Source organism: Zootoca vivipara, chromosome 8 (assembly GCF_963506605.1).
Source record: "Zootoca vivipara chromosome 8, rZooViv1.1, whole genome shotgun sequence".
Lineage (NCBI taxonomy): Eukaryota > Metazoa > Chordata > Lepidosauria > Squamata > Lacertidae > Zootoca > Zootoca vivipara.
The window spans coordinates 50,860,302-50,879,908 of NC_083283.1; the positions used below are offsets into that span (position 1 = coordinate 50,860,302).

The 19,607-nt window shown below is 41.3% G+C and overlaps 1 protein-coding gene across 1 annotated transcript in view; it reads left to right on the forward strand.

Moving 5' to 3' along the window:
* The window catches only part of LOC118090370 (cadherin-7), a 115,058-nt gene that overhangs the window by 87,381 nt on the left and 8,070 nt on the right, over positions 1-19,607 (forward strand). The window contains exons 7-11 of the mRNA XM_035126025.2: positions 507-760; positions 6,507-6,643; positions 8,512-8,633; positions 10,551-10,668; positions 17,478-17,729. Of these exons, the coding sequence (XP_034981916.1) occupies positions 507-760; positions 6,507-6,643; positions 8,512-8,633; positions 10,551-10,668; positions 17,478-17,729 (883 nt within the window). The remainder of the gene's footprint in view (positions 1-506; positions 761-6,506; positions 6,644-8,511; positions 8,634-10,550; positions 10,669-17,477; positions 17,730-19,607) is intronic.

A 19,607-nucleotide genomic window follows, 5' to 3' on the forward strand; every position in this document is an offset into this window, starting at 1 on the left:
ATGCCCATAGCCTTTGACTGGACTTAACCATCCAGAGGTCCTTTATCTTTACTTTTTTTTTTTTACCTAAGGGGAGCCCTACATAGAGTTCTTTGATGTAATCTACTCTTGAAGTCACTGTATTCTGTCTAAAGTTTGGTAGACTGGGTATTCCTGATTGGCTCCCCATTTAGCTGGACTACATTTAGCTCCCCAATTAGCTGGACTATTTAGTATTCTTATTGGTGTGGTAGATGCTCTTTCACGGAACCTTATTCCATTTGGACCTCAGTGTGGGTTGACTTTTAAAATCTCTGTTGCTGGGCGGGGGCAAAATCTCAAATCTCTGTTGCTGTTATGTGAATTAGCTCAGACTGTGAGAAATATTGTGGCACAAGTAACATTTTGTACTTAGGAATGGTAAGCCTACATATTGTTCACTCATATTTGCAAGTCAAAGAGCTGGCTGGTTATAATTTAGAAGTTGACTCTGCTGCTTAAACTTCTAAATCACTTTTTCTCTGTAGGAGCTGGATTATGAAGCCAAGGCCAGCTACACCTTGAGAATAGAAGCGGCTAATAAGCAAGTTGATCCTCGTTTTTTAAGCCTTGGTCCATTCAGTGATATGACAACAGTGAAGATCATTGTGGAGGATGTAGATGAACCACCTATATTTACCTCACGTTTGTACACTATGGTAGTGTCTGAAGCAGCTAAAGTAGGCACCATCATTGGAACTGTTGCAGCTCATGACCCAGATGCGTCTAACAGTCCTGTGAGGTAATTTTGCATTTCATTTCCTACTTTTGCTGCTGCTTATATCTATATCAAAAAATACTGTATTCCCAGATAGAAAAAAAACACCTTGGGTTGTATCAAACTAAGTTCTTCTCAGAGTTGTTGACTTCCATCGTTCTCAAGAGACAATGAAGTGTGCCTCCCGAGGTGGAGCCAAACCACTGGAAAATCACAGTGCCTGCTGGGGCTGCAGAAACCAGTAACTCACACTGTTTTTGCTGCATTAACAGCACTGAAATGACCTCTTCAGGGTGCAAGTCTTGGGCTGCCCAGATGACAATATTACCCCCCTCTCGGTCTCACTGATGTGCTCCAAAGGAAAGCAGAGCAATACATTTTGCACCAGCTTTGCAGTAGTTGCCAGAAGGAGGCGTACAAGATGCCATTCAACTGCCTTAGGGACTCTACTCTGTCTTAGGGATTTGTGCAAGGTTTACTATTTAGCCCCTCTTCTCCTAAAGATGTCATGCAATGCAGTGGGTTTGGAGTTTTCCTTGGGGTTTACTCCTGAAGCCTTTCTCATGAATGAATTTAGTGGAAGTTTAGGATCAGAGTTTTCCTTCTCCTAGATGGGCCACCTTCTCAGGTTGATGAGTCACACCTGCTGCCAACTTCCCTCTGCAGCACATGCAGTAACCGCCTTCTTGAACATTGGGCCCAGTATTGGTCTCGTCTTCTCAATCCACCCAAGCCTGTCTTTGCATGCAGGGGAAGTCTCTAACTCACTGAAGGTTTAAGACCCATCACCCACCCTCTTCTGGTGTAGCTGCTGCCACATATTGACCCCTTCCCTGAGCCACAGGTGAGAGCTGAGTGCAGCTCTTCAAAAGTGGACAGACTATCCCAGAAGGACTACCCTAGAAGGAGGATGTCATGTCCCCCAGCAGAGGTACTACGCCTTCCCTCCCCAGAGTAAACCCACTGGAACTAATGGACCTAAGTTAGACATGCCCATTAATTTCATTGAGTGTATTCTTAAGTACAACTTAGTTAGATAGTGCTGAGTGTATTTTGTTGTCATTTGGATTGACTTGTCTTGGTGTTTTCTGGGTTCAAGACAAAGCTTGGAAAGAAACTTTTAAGTTCACTTTTATGTGGACTGGTCTGTGCACTCTCATTATGTATGCACAGGCTGTTCATTGCTTGTGAAAGTCTTTACTCATGTGGAGTTTCAGTTTGCTAAGGACCCTTGAGCAGCCAAATCAACATATCACCAATTCGTTACTACGTTGCAGCTGTAAACAGATTTAAATCCTTTGGGGCACAGCATAATACAAATATTTTAAAACATAAATATTCTTTTTACCCTGCAGTATGCACCCATATAATTACATTTCAGTGGTTTTGTTGTATCCCTGTGTTTAAATCGCCTTAAAATATACTCCCCACTCCCAGCACTACACATGAAATCATAACTGGATTATGTAAGGAAAATATTTTGTAGAAGACAAGAAGCAATTATTATCCACAACCCATAGCTTATGTTCCAATTAAATTAATTACGCCAAACGCTTTGCAGAGCAAGTTATTTACAGAAAAGAAGCAATGTGTATGCTGGATGCATTTTGCATGTGCATTTTGCAGAAATCTGTTCCCAAGTCTCTCTTTACTAGAGGTGCATTCATTTATAAAATTGTATCTTTGTAGCTATTTCCTTGCAACATAAGTGCTGAAAATGTATTTCAGGCTACAAATATTTCTCTCTTTCTCCGTCACACACGTATTCACACACACACACACACACACACACACACACACACACACTGCTGTCTTTCATATATATGTACTGTACATCTCACTCTAGGTTGGTCAAAAAGGGAGCTCTTCAAAATAACTTAATGTGATTCAAAAGTACTGTGAATGTTCATAGAATGCTTATCAAATAGTTGTGTAAAAGAGCAAATACAATTGATAGGCCTGAGCTCTATCTGTTTATAGGGCAGCAGTGCTAACTATGCAGTGTGTTATTGGAGCTAGACTGAAATCATGTTTAGGTGCTGGGGGTCCCCTTGAAAAATATATGATGAAATAAGAAGAGATCATCTTTTAACACATGAAGTGTGTCCTTTTGTCATCTGGGACTGGGGGAAAGGATGAAAGTTCCAGCGGACTCACAGCTACAAAACCCAAAATGATATGAAGTGCAAGGCCTTTTTATAGCCTTTTTATATGCCTGCCTGCCTTTGTTTAGTCCTGATTAGAATTTCTCCAAAGCTTGGCAGCTTGAAAGAAAGAGAAAATGGGGCAGTACATCTGATAAAACATATTGTTGTCACCATTTGTTTTAGACATCTTACACTTATTCATTATTTTAGTATATAAGGCTGTACTTCTACACAGGTTCCCTAAATTACTCTGGCATAAAGGTTTTTATTGCAATCCTCCTCATTTTGTTGTCTGCTTGAGAAAATTGAACTGCAGCTTTTAAAGTGACTGGCCCCATCACTTAAAAAACAGATTGAGCCTGTCTAGGAAAAGTGATTTCAAACACCTGTATAGTCAAAGACTCATTGAACAGCCTTGAGAACAGTACTATCTCTCTCTCAGCCTTAGCACAGGAGTTATAGTAATCTACTTCAGTTTAAGAAAACACCTGGGGTTGTATCCAGTGCTCCATGTGAATTTCTCCACTGGTGCAACTAAACTTCCTTGTCCCTCAACCTCCAGAGCTGTTTTGATGCTGTTCAGGGGACTAGAGGGGGAAATGGGACGAACAGGAAACTCTTCTGCTGGTGAACATCTAGTGAACAGAACCACTCAAAAATGTGATCCAAAAAGCAAAATTCAGCTTGGATATAGTTTGTTTTATAGGTCTCCCCAAATCACTGGAGCAGGGGTTGAGGGGTGAGGGTACAGGGGTCTGAAGTGGGGAAAGAAGGGAAGGGGGGAAATGTTGTGCAAGCTGCCTACACTTACGCTGCTTGAATACAACCCAATGTTATTAGAAGGCTTTAATCAGTTGAATTTTTCTCAAGGAAATATGTCATGCAAACTAATGTTCTCAGAACCGGCTTTTGACTAGCTATGCTGAACAGTGTCAGGGTTAATAGCTAGGAAGTTTGAGAGCTGCCCAGAGATTAAATTCCATCTGCCCAGGCCTGCCAAGAGTGGCTACATTGCAAAGGTGACAGGCGATGTCTCTGGGGGAAGGATGCCAACCATGAAGCTGTCCAAGAGCTGTGCATTGCTGACCAAATACAGCAGTTCAAGCATGAGGGGGAAACAAAAGCAGGGAGTTACTAAAATGAAAGCCAAATGAGCATGTCATCCACGCAGAAACATTCCTAAAGGGTAGACAATAAAAATAATTGATGCTCCTTGGGTTCATTAAACTGGACCAATTTAGTCAGAGTCACACAAGGGGTCAGATTTTCAAATTTCATCTGCAAGGGTCCTCCAAACTCCCCAATTTTTTTTCCAGGGGTTGCAGAGAGAAGGGGTGGCAGAAAACTCCATTCTGTGATTGTGAACCCTGTTCCATTCATGGAAGAGACGTTAGGATCCAGGCCACTGCCTTCAGTAACTAAAACGCAATGATACTGATATTTTTGTAATATGCAGATATATTTTTAAATGTAATTGCTCACTCAGTGAGATCAACAAAAAATATTTTGATTGGTTGACAGCCCTGCAAATAATTAGTGACTGCCACTTTCACAAAATTCTAAATGTTCCCACTGGCCCAAAATGGTGGGTGACCCCTGTTGTATATTGGCAAAGCCTTTTTGAGCAATATGGTGGAAAATCCCGCCTTTTCTGTTCTATGAAAGCGTTGTTGATTCAGGAAACCAGTATAGTGGATTACACTAAAAAACAGGATGAAGGCTTGCCATCTGGAAATAATACTGTCTCATCTTTACAATCAAAATCATCACTGTTGGAGCTATCCATCCTTTTGGTTAAAAGTGAATGAAGACACACACACACACACACACACAGTATTTTTTTATTCTTATCAAAGTACTTCCGAGGAAAGTGGAAGCATTTCATGTGAAGAGAACGTAATTTGCAACAGCTTGCCCTTGCATTTTTTCAAGCAGTGGTATTTTCCTCCTTAAGCACGCTCCCACAGCGTTGTACCTAGTGCTCTCAGGAGTTGCTATGGAAGATCTGAACTCTCCTGCCAACTCCTCTATCCTGTTATGCTTTACCTTGATTGGTCAAAGAGGTGAAAATCCTGACCTGCTCATTTCTTTCTAATCAAGCTGTGTGGCCTTTCCACCTCCCTTGTTCTCCACCGTACATTAATTGACTAAAGTACTCGTGTGTGTTCTTCTCAGAGTCTTTTTGCTGGGAAGCCTTCCACAGGTATCTTAAAGTAAAATGTGGCTGCTACTCTATTTTGATTTGCTTATGAAGAATCCTAGTAAGTTTCCAGTGCTACTCACACCAAGGCAGGAAAACCTGTCACACTCCAGATACTATTGGACTTCAGTTTTGGTCAGCCTCAATGAATGGTCATGGATTTGTAGTACAATAAATATGGAGGGCCACAGGTTCCTTAGCCCTGATTTACATCCACATCACAACTACTTTCCTTTATGTGCATTAATTTGCTTCTCTCTGCCCCCTGCATCGTGTAGAGAGACTGATGTGATTGATCTTTCAATGGAAGGCGATCCTTTTGGGTGGATGAATCACTCCCACACCAACCTCAATCTACCCTCAGCCAACCCTCACCTGCCTACCTTCTGACTTAAAACTGCCTGCCAGCTTTCTCCTCTTAATGTCTCAGTGTTGTCCATTTTATAATTCAGCCAAGAGGACAATAGGGGGCAAAACAAAAATCACTTGCTCCAGCTCTGGCTGTTGTTGTCTCTGGCTCCTCCTGATGTTCAGTTCTCTGGCTTCTACCCTACCAGTCCCAATGGACATCAGCAGCAGGGCTATGAAAAAAACCCAAAACTTATTTCATGGCAAGCAGGTGACTTCAGGCTGTCATAGATTCACTGTCAATCAGCATTCCAGTCAAACACAATCTGGCTTTCTGGTATATTGTGTTATATCAAAGAGTGTGTTTCTAATGGATCTAAAAGTACATAGCCAATTTCCAAGATGGTAATTAAACAGTCAACAATGGACATTTTCTCCCTTTCTCGTGGCTTATTTTCCGTCTGAGCTTTTCTCCTCCTTGAAAACAGCTTGGGGGGATCAGGCAAGGCGAGCTTAAGCCAGGGTTGCTCAGTGACAGGAGTCTGGGTTTGTATGATGACAATAAGGCCCCAGGAGCAAATGTAGTAATACGTAATCCTTGACCTACTCTACAGTTTTCTTATTCGCCCCATGGGCTTTTCTGCCTGTGACAAAAAGTTCAGTGTCTCGCAGTGGAAGCTCTGCTGGAGATTGATCCAGCCAGGTGGCACAGTTCCAAATCTATTACACATTAGGTTGGGTTCAGGAGTAGAGTCTTCCAAAAATAAACGAGTGGTCGACCTAAGAGTAAAAGAACAGAAATGGAAAGGAAATACTTGTGACCTCAGTTAGGAAGGTATCATGAAATGCAGGAACCGAGCCATCTTTCCTCGAACAGTGAATTTTGCAGACTCAGATGGCTCTGTGTGACAAACTCTCTGTGTGCTGTAAGGACTGTAAGGGAGCTGACAAAAAAGGGGAAAAAAGAATCTGGATGAAAAGCTCTTTCAGCTAAATGTGGAATAAATGCAACTGTTAACACGCACACACCTGGATGTATACATACATCAAAAGTTTTCTTTCATCTTTCATCCAGGTACTCAATAGATCGAAACACAGACCTGGAGAGATATTTCAATATTGATGCCAACAGTGGGGTGATTACCACTGCGAAGTCATTGGATAGAGAAACAAACGCTGTTCATAACATCACTGTCTTGGCTATGGAGAGTCGTAAGTTGCCACTGCAAAGCCATTTTTTAAAAGCTTTTAAAAGTGCTGGTTCCTCATGTCAAATGAATCAAGTTGTTCACCAAGAGTCTTAAGTGTTGGAAGAGATGCTTCAAGCCATTAACAGTTAACTGTAATGAGTTAACAGTTAATGCTATTTCATGCTAATTCTCTAAGGTTTTTAGGTAGTATCATGTATCATAGAATCCTGATCTTAGAACTGTAGTGCCTCAGAGAGGGCAGAAACAGCCGTAATGTATTTTCCTTCCAGTAGCACCTTAGAGACCAACTAAGTTTGTCATAGATATGAGCTTCTGTGTGCATGCACACTTCTTCAGATACCAAGCTGTAATGTATTTATATTTTATTGTTTAATCTTCCATGGGCATCTCCTTGGATTAAAAGAGAGTGGATAGAAATCAGAGAGTTAAATAAATATATGGGGCAGAATTCACCCAGTCAACCCCAGCAGCAGAGGATCTGTTGAACAGGTCTGTCCAAGGAACGTAGGCTTGCGGAATGGGATTTTGCCCTATTTCTTTCCACTGCCCTCCTCCAAATTGTCTTGAGGGGTCTTGGGAGGGTCTGACGAACCCCCCAAATAGTGGGGGGGAGAAGAGAGGGATCATTCCCTCTGGCAACCTGAAGTGTATATGCAAATAGAACGATTGGAAGAATGTGGCTTTGAATTTTACCCATGGTTTTAGAATTGACAGTGTATTCAGAAGTAGTCAACAAGGCGCCCACCAGAAGTTTGGAATGCAACTCCCATCAAGATGAACCAGGGGTGGGAAATATTTAACATATGGGCTAAATTGAGGAACAAATTTGGCCCATGAGATTACTTCTCAAAAACCACTTCCACCTTCCAGTCTGCTGATGTCACTCTGATGGGGGATGGGTGGGTCAGGGTTCAATCCAGCATTGGCTGCTTACACCTTTTTCTAGCAGGGAACTTGGGGCACACACAGCCAGTGCAGCAGAATGTAACCCCTGCTCATCAGTTCATGAGTGAAGGTTAATTCCTGCTGAGTTTAGCTGTAAGTGTCTATTCCCCTGCTAGGAACAGGTGCATGGAGCCAAAGCACAGCATACAGTAAGTCTGTTTGAAAACCCCTTTGCAAACAGTTCCACAATGCATTTTTAATCTCCACTTTTCGTAGGTTTAATGAACAGGCTGCTTGCAAAAGGGCTTTCCAACAGCCTACAGTACCCTCTGAAGTCCTGACAACCAGGGCTTCAAAGCATACTATCACCTGGCATCATAGTTATGCCATGTTACAGGTGGGCTGGCTTGCCTGTCTGTCAGACTTGGCCAACAGGATAGGAGAGATAGCCATCCAGCCCTTTGGCCAATAAAGTTTTTCCCAGTTGTAATCCAACAACATCTGAAGGGCACCATGTTGTATACCAATTATACAATATAGCAACTTGCAACTGTAGAATTACAGTTTACTTGCATTTGTATAACAAGGGTTCATTAATTGTCACTAATACTGCTAGATTAACACTCATCATTTTTCATAATGCATCCATGGTTATACAGGGAAAAATAATTACAGTTCTCTAACTGCTGGCAAAAGAAAGGGAATGGAAGAAGCTGGAGAAATTACCCATCTTTATTTCCTTCCCTGCACCTTTTTCTCATATTCATTGTGGGCCATTAGGAGAAATAGGACAATGTGCTTGAAGAACCACCGGCCTGATCAAGCATGGCAGCCCTTTTCTTCTTTTCAGTTTTGGTTCACTCTTAGTGACAAAAATCCCACTGACAACTTAATTTTGTGGTTCCAGAAATATGGAACATATTTAATAGTTTCAGAATTGGTTCATTATGAATAATAATAACTGGTTCTTGTCCTTTCAAACAGAAAACCCTTCGCAAATTGGGAGGGGATATGTGGCCATCACTATTCTTGACATCAACGACAACGCTCCTGAGTTTGCAATGGATTATGAAACTACTGTCTGTGAAAATGCAGAACCTGGCCAGGTGTGGATTTATATTCCTAACAGCTTGATGATATTTGCTGCACAGCAGTAATTTGATTTGCATTGATGCCTCTTTTAAGATAAAATATAATCAGTTTATTGCAGTAAAAATGACATGTTGATTTGAAGCTAAAATAAACATTAACTAGATCTGAAACCATCCTCTGCGAGCCTGTGAAAAAACTGCACAGGTAAATCTACATTTCATACAATTTTGAACATCCTCTACACTTCCTAATCTATGAAAACAGCAAATGTCCATTCTTCCAGTTCACTAAAATAGATCGTTTTTAGAGTAAAACTACACTGAGTACTGGCTAGATGCTTTTATGCTCGGATTCCATAAATGGCCTTCTTTCTCATGTGGCCTCAACTGTTGAATAATGAGTCTACTGTGTCACATCCTATCAATGTTCTCAATTCAGCTTGAATATATATATATATATATATATATATATATATATATATATATATATATGTGTGTGTGTGTGTGTGTGTGTGTGTGTGTGTGTGTGTGTGAGATATATATATATATATATATCCTATATAATAAAGTCCTATATAATAAAGTCCAAGTGTCTCTGCGTCCAGTCCCTGTGTCCCTGGGTTCGCGCTACTGCGCATGTGCCCCACGGACACAGGGATTGGACGCAGAGACTGGACGCACACACATGTGCACTCTCCCCACCCCCACCCCTCTGCCTCCCGTTTCCCTGCAGCTGCCAAGCGCCGCTCCCGGCTGGACAGCACCTCACTGCGCTTGCGCTAAAGCGCGAGGAGGAGGAGGCTGCTTTCTTTTCCTCCCCCCCCCCCCGGGGGACCAGCAGCAAGCGGGCGTCGCGCACATGCGCACACGCTCTCCCCTCCACCCCTCTGCCTACCGTTTCCCTCGCAGTGCAATCGCGAGACTGAGTGTCTGACTGACTTTGGTTGGCTACGGCGGCGGCCACGTAGCACTGCGGTGGTGGCGGACGCCAAGGGGGGGCCAACGACAGGGAGAGCATTGGTGGGAGCAGCTGCTGGAGCGGCGGGGCCTACGCCTGGTCCTGAGGCGGCGGTGGCGGACAAGGAAGGGGCTCGAGCCCAGGGGGAGGGCAGGAAAGAAAGAGGGCCCTGGCCACCCCTACCTTCCCCCACCCCCTGCCTAGGCATGAACCGCGGCAGCGGAGGAGGAGGAGGTGGAGCAGCGACGGAGGAGCAGTGCCGGTGGCAGCCCAGGAGAGTCCCGGCACGTGTGGGTGGAGAAAAGAAGGGAGGGGGGGAGAGCGAGCGGAAATGGGCGGGGGGAATCACATGTTCTAGCACCCGTTAATTTAACGGGCTTCAAGATACTAGTATATATATAAAATCAGCAGAGGCGTTATCCAATTAAACTGCTCCACCAACATAAGGTTTTTTAGATAAGCAATGAACTTCCCTGCCCTTTCCTTATGCAACTCCTAAATCTGTTCTGGCAGTTCTCACAACCTTCTGGATTCAGATTTACATGGCATTCGAGAAGGATGGGGAGGTTTTATTGTGCAACTAAAACTCCTTGTGCTAGTGGAACTGTTTAGCTGGATATTTCCCCAGGTTTTTTTATCTGCACAGACACCATTTTAATGACAATGGTTGCCTGTGCCCCCATGCAACATTTTCCCCAATTTAACTCTTTCAGCATCCCTTGTAACCACACATACAAAATTAACAGGGGTGCTATCAAAACAGAAACTCTAAACCGAATTCTAATGAGTGCCTGAATTTTGATGAGTACCTGAATGTAACAAAAATGTGATTGTGGGTCACACCACTATAGAAAATTTCCTCTCCCTTCTTGGAGCTCTGAGAAGTTGCCTTTTGTTTAATGCAAACTAAAATACTGCCTTGTATTTAATGCAAACTAAAATCTAACCTGATGGCAAATCACTTTTCTCTCTAGGCAATTCAAAGAATCAGTGCCATTGACAAAGATGATCCACCTAGTGGTCATCAATTTTCCTTCAGTTTGGCAGGGGAGGCTGCAAATAACCACAACTTTACATTACGAGATAATAAAGGTAAGGTACTGGCTGTGATTGTCAATGTCAACCCAAGGGCATTGTGAGCGTTGACACACCAACACTCTTATTTCTTCAGACAGGCAATACCGACTGTCATCTGGAGTAACTTCACTGTCAGGGAGAACATTAATTAAGAGCAATCAGACCCCAAAGTAATTTTTATCCATAGATTATCTGTCAGGAGAAAGAAGCTGCTGCTTAAATCATTTTAAGCCATGAGCCAAACAGATGGGCTTCAGATCCATTCTTAAACAGACTCTTTTTCACTTTTTGTTTTTATAGGTCTTTATCTAAATTAGATTATACCTCAGGGCAGCTGCTGAAAAATTTCCTGGGTCTCATGTTTGATTAATGTAACTCAGGAAATATAGAAACGAGCCCTTAAACACATGGCAAATTGGCCACCTCTTGGAGAAAAGAACTTTTCCATCCATCTCTTCTGCTGCTAAAAGTACTTTTTGGAAACACAAGCTAAAGGTTCCATGTTTCTAGGCTGTTAGTATGATTTTGCACTCCTACGTGGAACAAAGGGTAGAGATCCTTGCAAAGTTGGAAAGAACTATTCTTGCTTTATTTATTTATTGTATATTTCATTTGCCCTTAAAGGTGGATGTTGGAAAGAATTTTAGATGAACTCCTTCAGCTCTCCATCTCAAACATGAAAAATAAATGCAGCAGATCCTCCAAAACAGAAAGCCATTACCCTGTTCTGAAGGGTAACCTTAAGTGGTGTGACGACTGGTAGCGGACATTTCAAAGGAGGAAATCTGTGTCACATATAATGGTTCAATCAATGGCACTGCAGTTTGCAAGTTCCCCATTTACAAGTTCTTGAATCGTCTGCATTCCAAAATAAGCATGTAGAAGTTAGGAGGTTTTTCATTGTTTTGTTGCTGTTTGTTGATGACTAGTTTTATTTTTGGAACATGCTCCCCTCAGTTTCAAGTTTTACAGTTTGTATTAAAAATTACAAATATGCCAATTATGATTTCTCACTGTATTCACAGGTGATGTTTAAGCTTGTACCTCCTCCAGAGAGAAAAGCATATATTAGTTCTGAAATATTAGAACTGGCAGGATATTTTTAAAGTCAGATTTCACCTTTTTGTATATTTTTAGTATATACACTGAACTCTTTGTTATTTATTTATTCAAAGATCTTAGGTGTGATCCATTAGCAAAAAGTAAATGATTTGTTGTATCTGTTCATCCGCAAACATCTGAAAAACAATTGGAAATCAGTTGTGACAGCAATTTGTGTTGATTCACATGGTACCTCTGAGAGGAATTTCAAGAGCTGCTAATTTTATTAGGTCTCAAATGCACATCCTTTTAATATACATAGCAAAAGGCAAATATACATGAATTGTCTTCAGAATGTGTAATTTATCATGGATTTTTTGATCATTTTACTCCTTGAAAGATGTTAACAGAGACACAGTCATTGATGTTGTTCTCTTGACTACATAGATTTGCCCCCTAAGTTTCAATCTGCACTTCCTTAGTTCTAAGGTTATGGGGGGGGGGGGTTTAAACAAAGCCATCTGAATTATGACAATCAACAGCCCCATTTTAAGAAACAATCCAATGTTTTAAACCATAAGCCACCAAAGGAAAATACTGTTCTCATCTTCTCCAGCTGATGTGTTGTACACTCAGCTATGTTAGTGTCCTCATGTATGAAGCTGATGGATAATTATATATAATAGTGTTGTGACGTGGGGTTTGTGATTTCAGCTCTCTTGACATAATACAGTAGTATCTCGACCTACGAAGATGATCCGTTCCGTGGCGCTCTTTGTAAGTCGAGGTTTTCGGATGTCGAAGCGCCCATTCTGTGCATGTGCAAAGTGCGATTTTTGCACCCCTGCGCATGCGCAGGCGCGGAATGCACACACAGTGAAAAGACTCCCGGGGTTGTCGATTTCATAAGTCGAAACCTTCAGAAGTCGAAGCATTCGTATGCCGAGGTACCACTGTATGCTGGAGACAGTTCTCTAGTAACACTTCTTTATTAAAGCAAACAAGACTAAGCTCTGAGGAGAGGAAAGCTACATTTATAGGGACGGGGGACTAGCTAGAAAGGGATACATTTTGGAGGGAACAATATCAGGCAATCACTGTGCTGCCTTTTGGAGGAAACCAATAAGACAGAGGATCCAAATACAGCAGCTCAAATGAACCAATAGTAGCTGTACCTTCTGGAACCAAAAGGCAGTTACTTTACCCTAATGCAAATACATACAATAGTAATACAGATATAAAATCCTTTGACTCAATACACAACAAATAGCAAGAAGCCTACAGAAAGGGCTATAACTCAGTATTAGAGCACATAATTCACATCAAACAATTTGGCCTTTCCAAGTCAGTGTAGACAATATTGAGGTAGGTGGTCCATAGACAGATTTCTATCTTCTTAAGAGTCTTATCTTAAGAACCATAATTGGTTAGAGCAAATAGTAAGATCTGCTTCACAAAGTTGTGCTTTAAGGTGGGTAGGTGTTTTCGTTAAGTGCCAACAGATAAGAAATTCAGGACCAAACAAAGTTCATTAGAACTTAGCCCTTACTTGCAAGCACAAGTGAGCTGTCGTTTGTGACACTCTCTCTCTCTCTCTCTCTCTCTCTCTCTCTCTCTCTCTCTCTCTCTCTCTCTCTCTCGTGTGTGTGTGTATATACAATATTTACTTTTTGCTTATGGGTATACAGTTGTATACATATTCTTCCTTGTGTAATTAATTTACTCTGTGCCATTCATATGCATTAGATTTCCATCCAGTTTAAACCATGAAGTGCCGTACTTTTTAGAGAAACAATTAATTTAAAGCACCTTTAAGAGACGTTTACACTCCTTGACATTAGAGTCCTGATAACGTTTTCTGGCAATTTGTGTTGATTCACATGGTACCTCTGAGAGGAATTTCAAGAGCTGCTAATTTTATTAGGTCTCAAATGCACATCCTTTTAATATACATAGCAAAAGGCAAATATACATGAATTGTCTTCAGAATGTGTAATTTATCATGGATTTTTTGATCATTTTACTCCTTGAAAGATGTTAACAGAGACACAGTCATTGATGTTGTTCTCTTGACTACATAGATTTGCCCCCTAAGTTTCAATCTGCACTTCCTTAGTTCTAAGGTTATGGGGGGGGGTTTAAACAAAGCCATCTGAATTATGACAATCAACAGCCCCATTTTAAGAAACAATCCAATGTTTTAAACCATAAGCCACCAAAGGAAAATACTGTTCTCATCTTCTCCAGCTGATGTGTTGTACACTCAGCTATGTTAGTGTCCTCATGTATGAAGCTGATGGATAATTATATATAATAGTGTTGTGACGTGGGGTTTGTGATTTCAGCTCTCTTGACATAATACAGTAGTATCTCGACCTACGAAGATGATCCGTTCCGTGGCGCTCTTTGTAAGTCGAGGTTTTCGGATGTCGAAGCGCCCATTCTGTGCATGTGCAAAGTGCGATTTTTGCACCCCTGCGCATGCGCAGGCGCGGAATGCACACACAGTGAAAAGACTCCCGGGGTTGTCGATTTCATAAGTCGAAACCTTCAGAAGTCGAAGCATTCGTATGCCGAGGTACCACTGTATGCTGGAGACAGTTCTCTAGTAACACTTCTTTATTAAAGCAAACAAGACTAAGCTCTGAGGAGAGGAAAGCTACATTTATAGGGACGGGGGACTAGCTAGAAAGGGATACATTTTGGAGGGAACAATATCAGGCAATCACTGTGCTGCCTTTTGGAGGAAACCAATAAGACAGAGGATCCAAATACAGCAGCTCAAATGAACCAATAGTAGCTGTACCTTCTGGAACCAAAAGGCAGTTACTTTACCCTAATGCAAATACATACAATAGTAATACAGATATAAAATCCTTTGACTCAATACACAACAAATAGCAAGAAGCCTACAGAAAGGGCTATAACTCAGTATTAGAGCACATAATTCACATCAAACAATTTGGCCTTTCCAAGTCAGTGTAGACAATATTGAGGTAGGTGGTCCATAGACAGATTTCTATCTTCTTAAGAGTCTTATCTTAAGAACCATAATTGGTTAGAGCAAATAGTAAGATCTGCTTCACAAAGTTGTGCTTTAAGGTGGGTAGGTGTTTTCGTTAAGTGCCAACAGATAAGAAATTCAGGACCAAACAAAGTTCATTAGAACTTAGCCCTTACTTGCAAGCACAAGTGAGCTGTCGTTTGTGACACTCTCTCTCTCTCTCTCTCTCTCTCTCTCTCTCTCTCTCTCTCTCTCTCTCTCTCTCTCTCTCTCGTGTGTGTGTGTATATACAATATTTACTTTTTGCTTATGGGTATACAGTTGTATACATATTCTTCCTTGTGTAATTAATTTACTCTGTGCCATTCATATGCATTAGATTTCCATCCAGTTTAAACCATGAAGTGCCGTACTTTTTAGAGAAACAATTAATTTAAAGCACCTTTAAGAGACGTTTACACTCCTTGACATTAGAGTCCTGATAACGTTTTCTGGCAATTTGTGTTGATTCACATGGTACCTCTGAGAGGAATTTCAAGAGCTGCTAATTTTATTAGGTCTCAAATGCACATCCTTTTAATATACATAGCAAAAGGCAAATATACATGAATTGTCTTCAGAATGTGTAATTTATCATGGATTTTTTGATCATTTTACTCCTTGAAAGATGTTAACAGAGACACAGTCATTGATGTTGTTCTCTTGACTACATAGATTTGCCCCCTAAGTTTCAATCTGCACTTCCTTAGTTCTAAGGTTATGGGGGGGGGGTTTAAACAAAGCCATCTGAATTATGACAATCAACAGCCCCATTTTAAGAAACAATCCAATGTTTTAAACCATAAGCCACCAAAGGAAAATACTGTTCTCATCTTCTCCAGCTGATGTGTTGTACACTCAGCTATGTTAGTGTCCTCATGTATGAAGCTGATGGATAATTATATATAATAGTGTTGTGACGTGGGGTTTGTGATTTCAGCTCTCTTGACATAATACAGTAGTATCTCGACCTACGAAGATGATCCGTTCCGTGGCGCTCTTTGTAAGTCGAGGTTTTCGGATGTCGAAGCGCCCATTCTGTGCATGTGCAAAGTGCGATTTTTGCACCCCTGCGCATGCGCAGGCGCGGAATGCACACACAGTGAAAAGACTCCCGGGGTTGTCGATTTCATAAGTCGAAACCTTCAGAAGTCGAAGCATTCGTATGCCGAGGTACCACTGTATGCTGGAGACAGTTCTCTAGTAACACTTCTTTATTAAAGCAAACAAGACTAAGCTCTGAGGAGAGGAAAGCTACATTTATAGGGACGGGGGACTAGCTAGAAAGGGATACATTTTGGAGGGAACAATATCAGGCAATCACTGTGCTGCCTTTTGGAGGAAACCAATAAGACAGAGGATCCAAATACAGCAGCTCAAATGAACCAATAGTAGCTGTACCTTCTGGAACCAAAAGGCAGTTACTTTACCCTAATGCAAATACATACAATAGTAATACAGATATAAAATCCTTTGACTCAATACACAACAAATAGCAAGAAGCCTACAGAAAGGGCTATAACTCAGTATTAGAGCACATAATTCACATCAAACAATTTGGCCTTTCCAAGTCAGTGTAGACAATATTGAGGTAGGTGGTCCATAGACAGATTTCTATCTTCTTAAGAGTCTTATCTTAAGAACCATAATTGGTTAGAGCAAATAGTAAGATCTGCTTCACAAAGTTGTGCTTTAAGGTGGGTAGGTGTTTTCGTTAAGTGCCAACAGATAAGAAATTCAGGACCAAACAAAGTTCATTAGAACTTAGCCCTTACTTGCAAGCACAAGTGAGCTGTCGTTTGTGACACTCTCTCTCTCTCTCTCTCTCTCTCTCTCTCTCTCTCTCTCTCTCTCTCTCGTGTGTGTGTGTATATACAATATTTACTTTTTGCTTATGGGTATACAGTTGTATACATATTCTTCCTTGTGTAATTAATTTACTCTGTGCCATTCATATGCATTAGATTTCCATCCAGTTTAAACCATGAAGTGCCGTACTTTTTAGAGAAACAATTAATTTAAAGCACCTTTAAGAGACGTTTACACTCCTTGACATTAGAGTCCTGATAACGTTTTCTGGGAATTTGCATGTTTTGGTTTAGATTAGCAGTGGCATTATCCAAATCCGCACACATCCAAACACTCTACGAAGATAGAGTAGCTAGAGATACTCATGGAAGGCCAAGTGATGTAGTCCTCTTTTTTCCAAATAATAATAATGATGATGATGTAATAATAATGGAAAAAAATGAGTGGAATTTAACATATGAATGAAGCACTCATGATGAATTTTCCTTTATGTGCCTAGTGGATCAGAACATGTCTCCCTGCTGTTTTCCACATGCAAATGGATCCTAGACCAGGATAAGCCAAAGATGGTAGACATGGGAACATGAACTTTTAACCTTTCTGTTGTCTTTTCTTGAACCCTTCTATTAAGATTACCCCTTGCATTTACAAGGCCTGTCATCAGGCAATGTGGAAGACTTGCCACAGCTTGACTAGGGAATTAGGCAAGGAGAAATGGAAAGTCATTAAACAAGGGATACCTATGAAGAGATACATGTGACCTTCAGCCCTTCGCAGGGCTTGTTCCTTGCAGTCACAAGACTGCAAGTTTGTTGCTATTGGTGAGGGTAAAACAGAGGGCTGAATAAATTGATATATATTTTTTAAAAGGCACAAAATATTTCTTGAAGAAATCCTGACAGTTTCACCCTTTGTCTTTGCCTCGGTCCAGATAACACGGCATCTATTCTAACCAGAAGAAACGGATTCCGGAGGCAGGAGCAGTCAGTTTACTATTTGCCGGTATTTATTGTGGACAGTGGCTCTCCTTCACTGAGCAGCACCAATACACTCACTATCCGGGTGTGCGACTGTGACGCAGATGGCATCGCCCAAACATGCAATGCAGAGGCCTACATCTTGCCAGCAGGACTTAGCACCGGAGCACTCATAGCGATACTGGCTTGTGTTCTGACATTGCTAGGTATGTCTTTGGGGTTTGTTCCCCAGAGGGGAACAGTTTTCCTTCAGAACAAATGCAATGCAATTCCTTTACTTATATGCGTTTCCAATTGCTTGGGTGAGGGTCAAATAAAATGTGTTTATTTATTATGATATTATGCCTGTAATGTGGCCATCTCGAGGTTGCGTACAATAGATTATGAAATATAATACAACAACCAAAATGCAAATAAACTAACTAAATACAAGACATAGCAATCAACAGTTAGAAAAGGAAACCTTAAAAGTTCTACAGTGGGAGACATAAGCAGAGCCTGCTGGATCAGGCCAATTCCCATCTAGTCCAGCTTCCTGTTCTCAGTGTTCAACCAGATACAGTCGTTCCTTGGTTGTTGAACTTAATCCGTTCCGGGAGTCTGTTCGACAACCAAGGTGCAGCTTCCGATTGGCTGCAGAAACTTCCGATTGGCTGCAGGTTAGTGGAGTTTGTAACTTGAAGCGTTTGTAACTCGAGGTATATTTGATAACACTGAAAGTAACGTTACTTCTACCTTTCCAGGTGTTCAGGCTATTGATTATGCATTTGCAGCCTAGAATCTGTGATAGTTACAGAATCACACCTGTTTATCCGGAATAAGCTCGGAGGCACAGATACATTTATAAAATCTGTGTTCCATTTTCACAATCACCATCTCAAATAAGAAGGACCAATTCACAAATTAAAAATGGCACTGGAGGCTGGGGGGGAAAGCACCTAAACTCTGCTCTTTTCTAAAGTCTATATAAAAAGCTCTGAACTGTGATAGCATTTTTAAATCATTGCTTGGCACCTTACTTTAGTGCATATGGCAGTTAGGACTTGGCACAGTCCTAGCACCTTCTAGGCAAATAATGATCATGCAAGAATTGCCAGAACTTCATATTTCTCTGAAGCAGATTTTTCAACATTATTACCATGTGTATAGATCATTGTCTGTAGTAGACACACACTGGTTCACACTTCACATTAAAAAAATTCCTGTGCTTTCATGTGAATGAGCAATGTATGGTTGCCTGCTGCTGAAATCACAGGTACTTCACTCTTTCCTGACTCCATTGTCTGGCTTGTACAAACTGGGCTCATGGTTTGTTTTGGGAAAACAAACCAGAAACATTAAGCAATTTTTGGCTTCTCGTGGTTTGTGTGGAAAGAAACCCTGTGTTTTTTTTTGACAACTCAGCAAGCCAGATCATGGCTTGTTTCCTGGCAATGCAGCAGCAGTGGAAGAGCAAAGCACCGACAATTACCAGCATGCTTTTCATTCATATTAAACCATAGTTTAAGTATGGTTCAACGGGATGTGCAAACCAGACCACTTTATAAGTGGGCTACATTTGCCAGCAACTTTTTTTAAAGGCTAGAATGGTTCCTGTTTTTGCAAAGAAGATGATTTATATTCTCTGTCAAGTAGGTGCATTTATTTTAACCTTTAAAGTTCAGATATGCATAGCTCAAGTCAAGCTATGATAAGGAGTGTAACAGACAATGCTGGGAGCAGTGAGGCCTCTTTAATCAGGCACAACTTACAAATGGGAAATGCAGGCAGAAAACTGGATTAGTGAACAATAATGGACATAGTCTGGTAGTCATAGGCATATAATGCCCAAGCCTTTACATGTCTGCTCAAAAGTAAGATTTATTGAGTTAAATGTAGCTTACCCCAGATAAGTGGGTATAGGAATACAGCCTAACATAAACTTATTACAGTGGTACCTCTGGTTGCGAACGGGATCCATTCCGAAGGCCCATTCGCAACCTGAAAAGGCTGCATCCTGAAGCCCCGCGTCTGCGCAGGCGCCTGATTTAATTCGGCTCTTCTGCGCATGCGCAAAGAGCGATTTAGCGTTTCTGCACATGCAT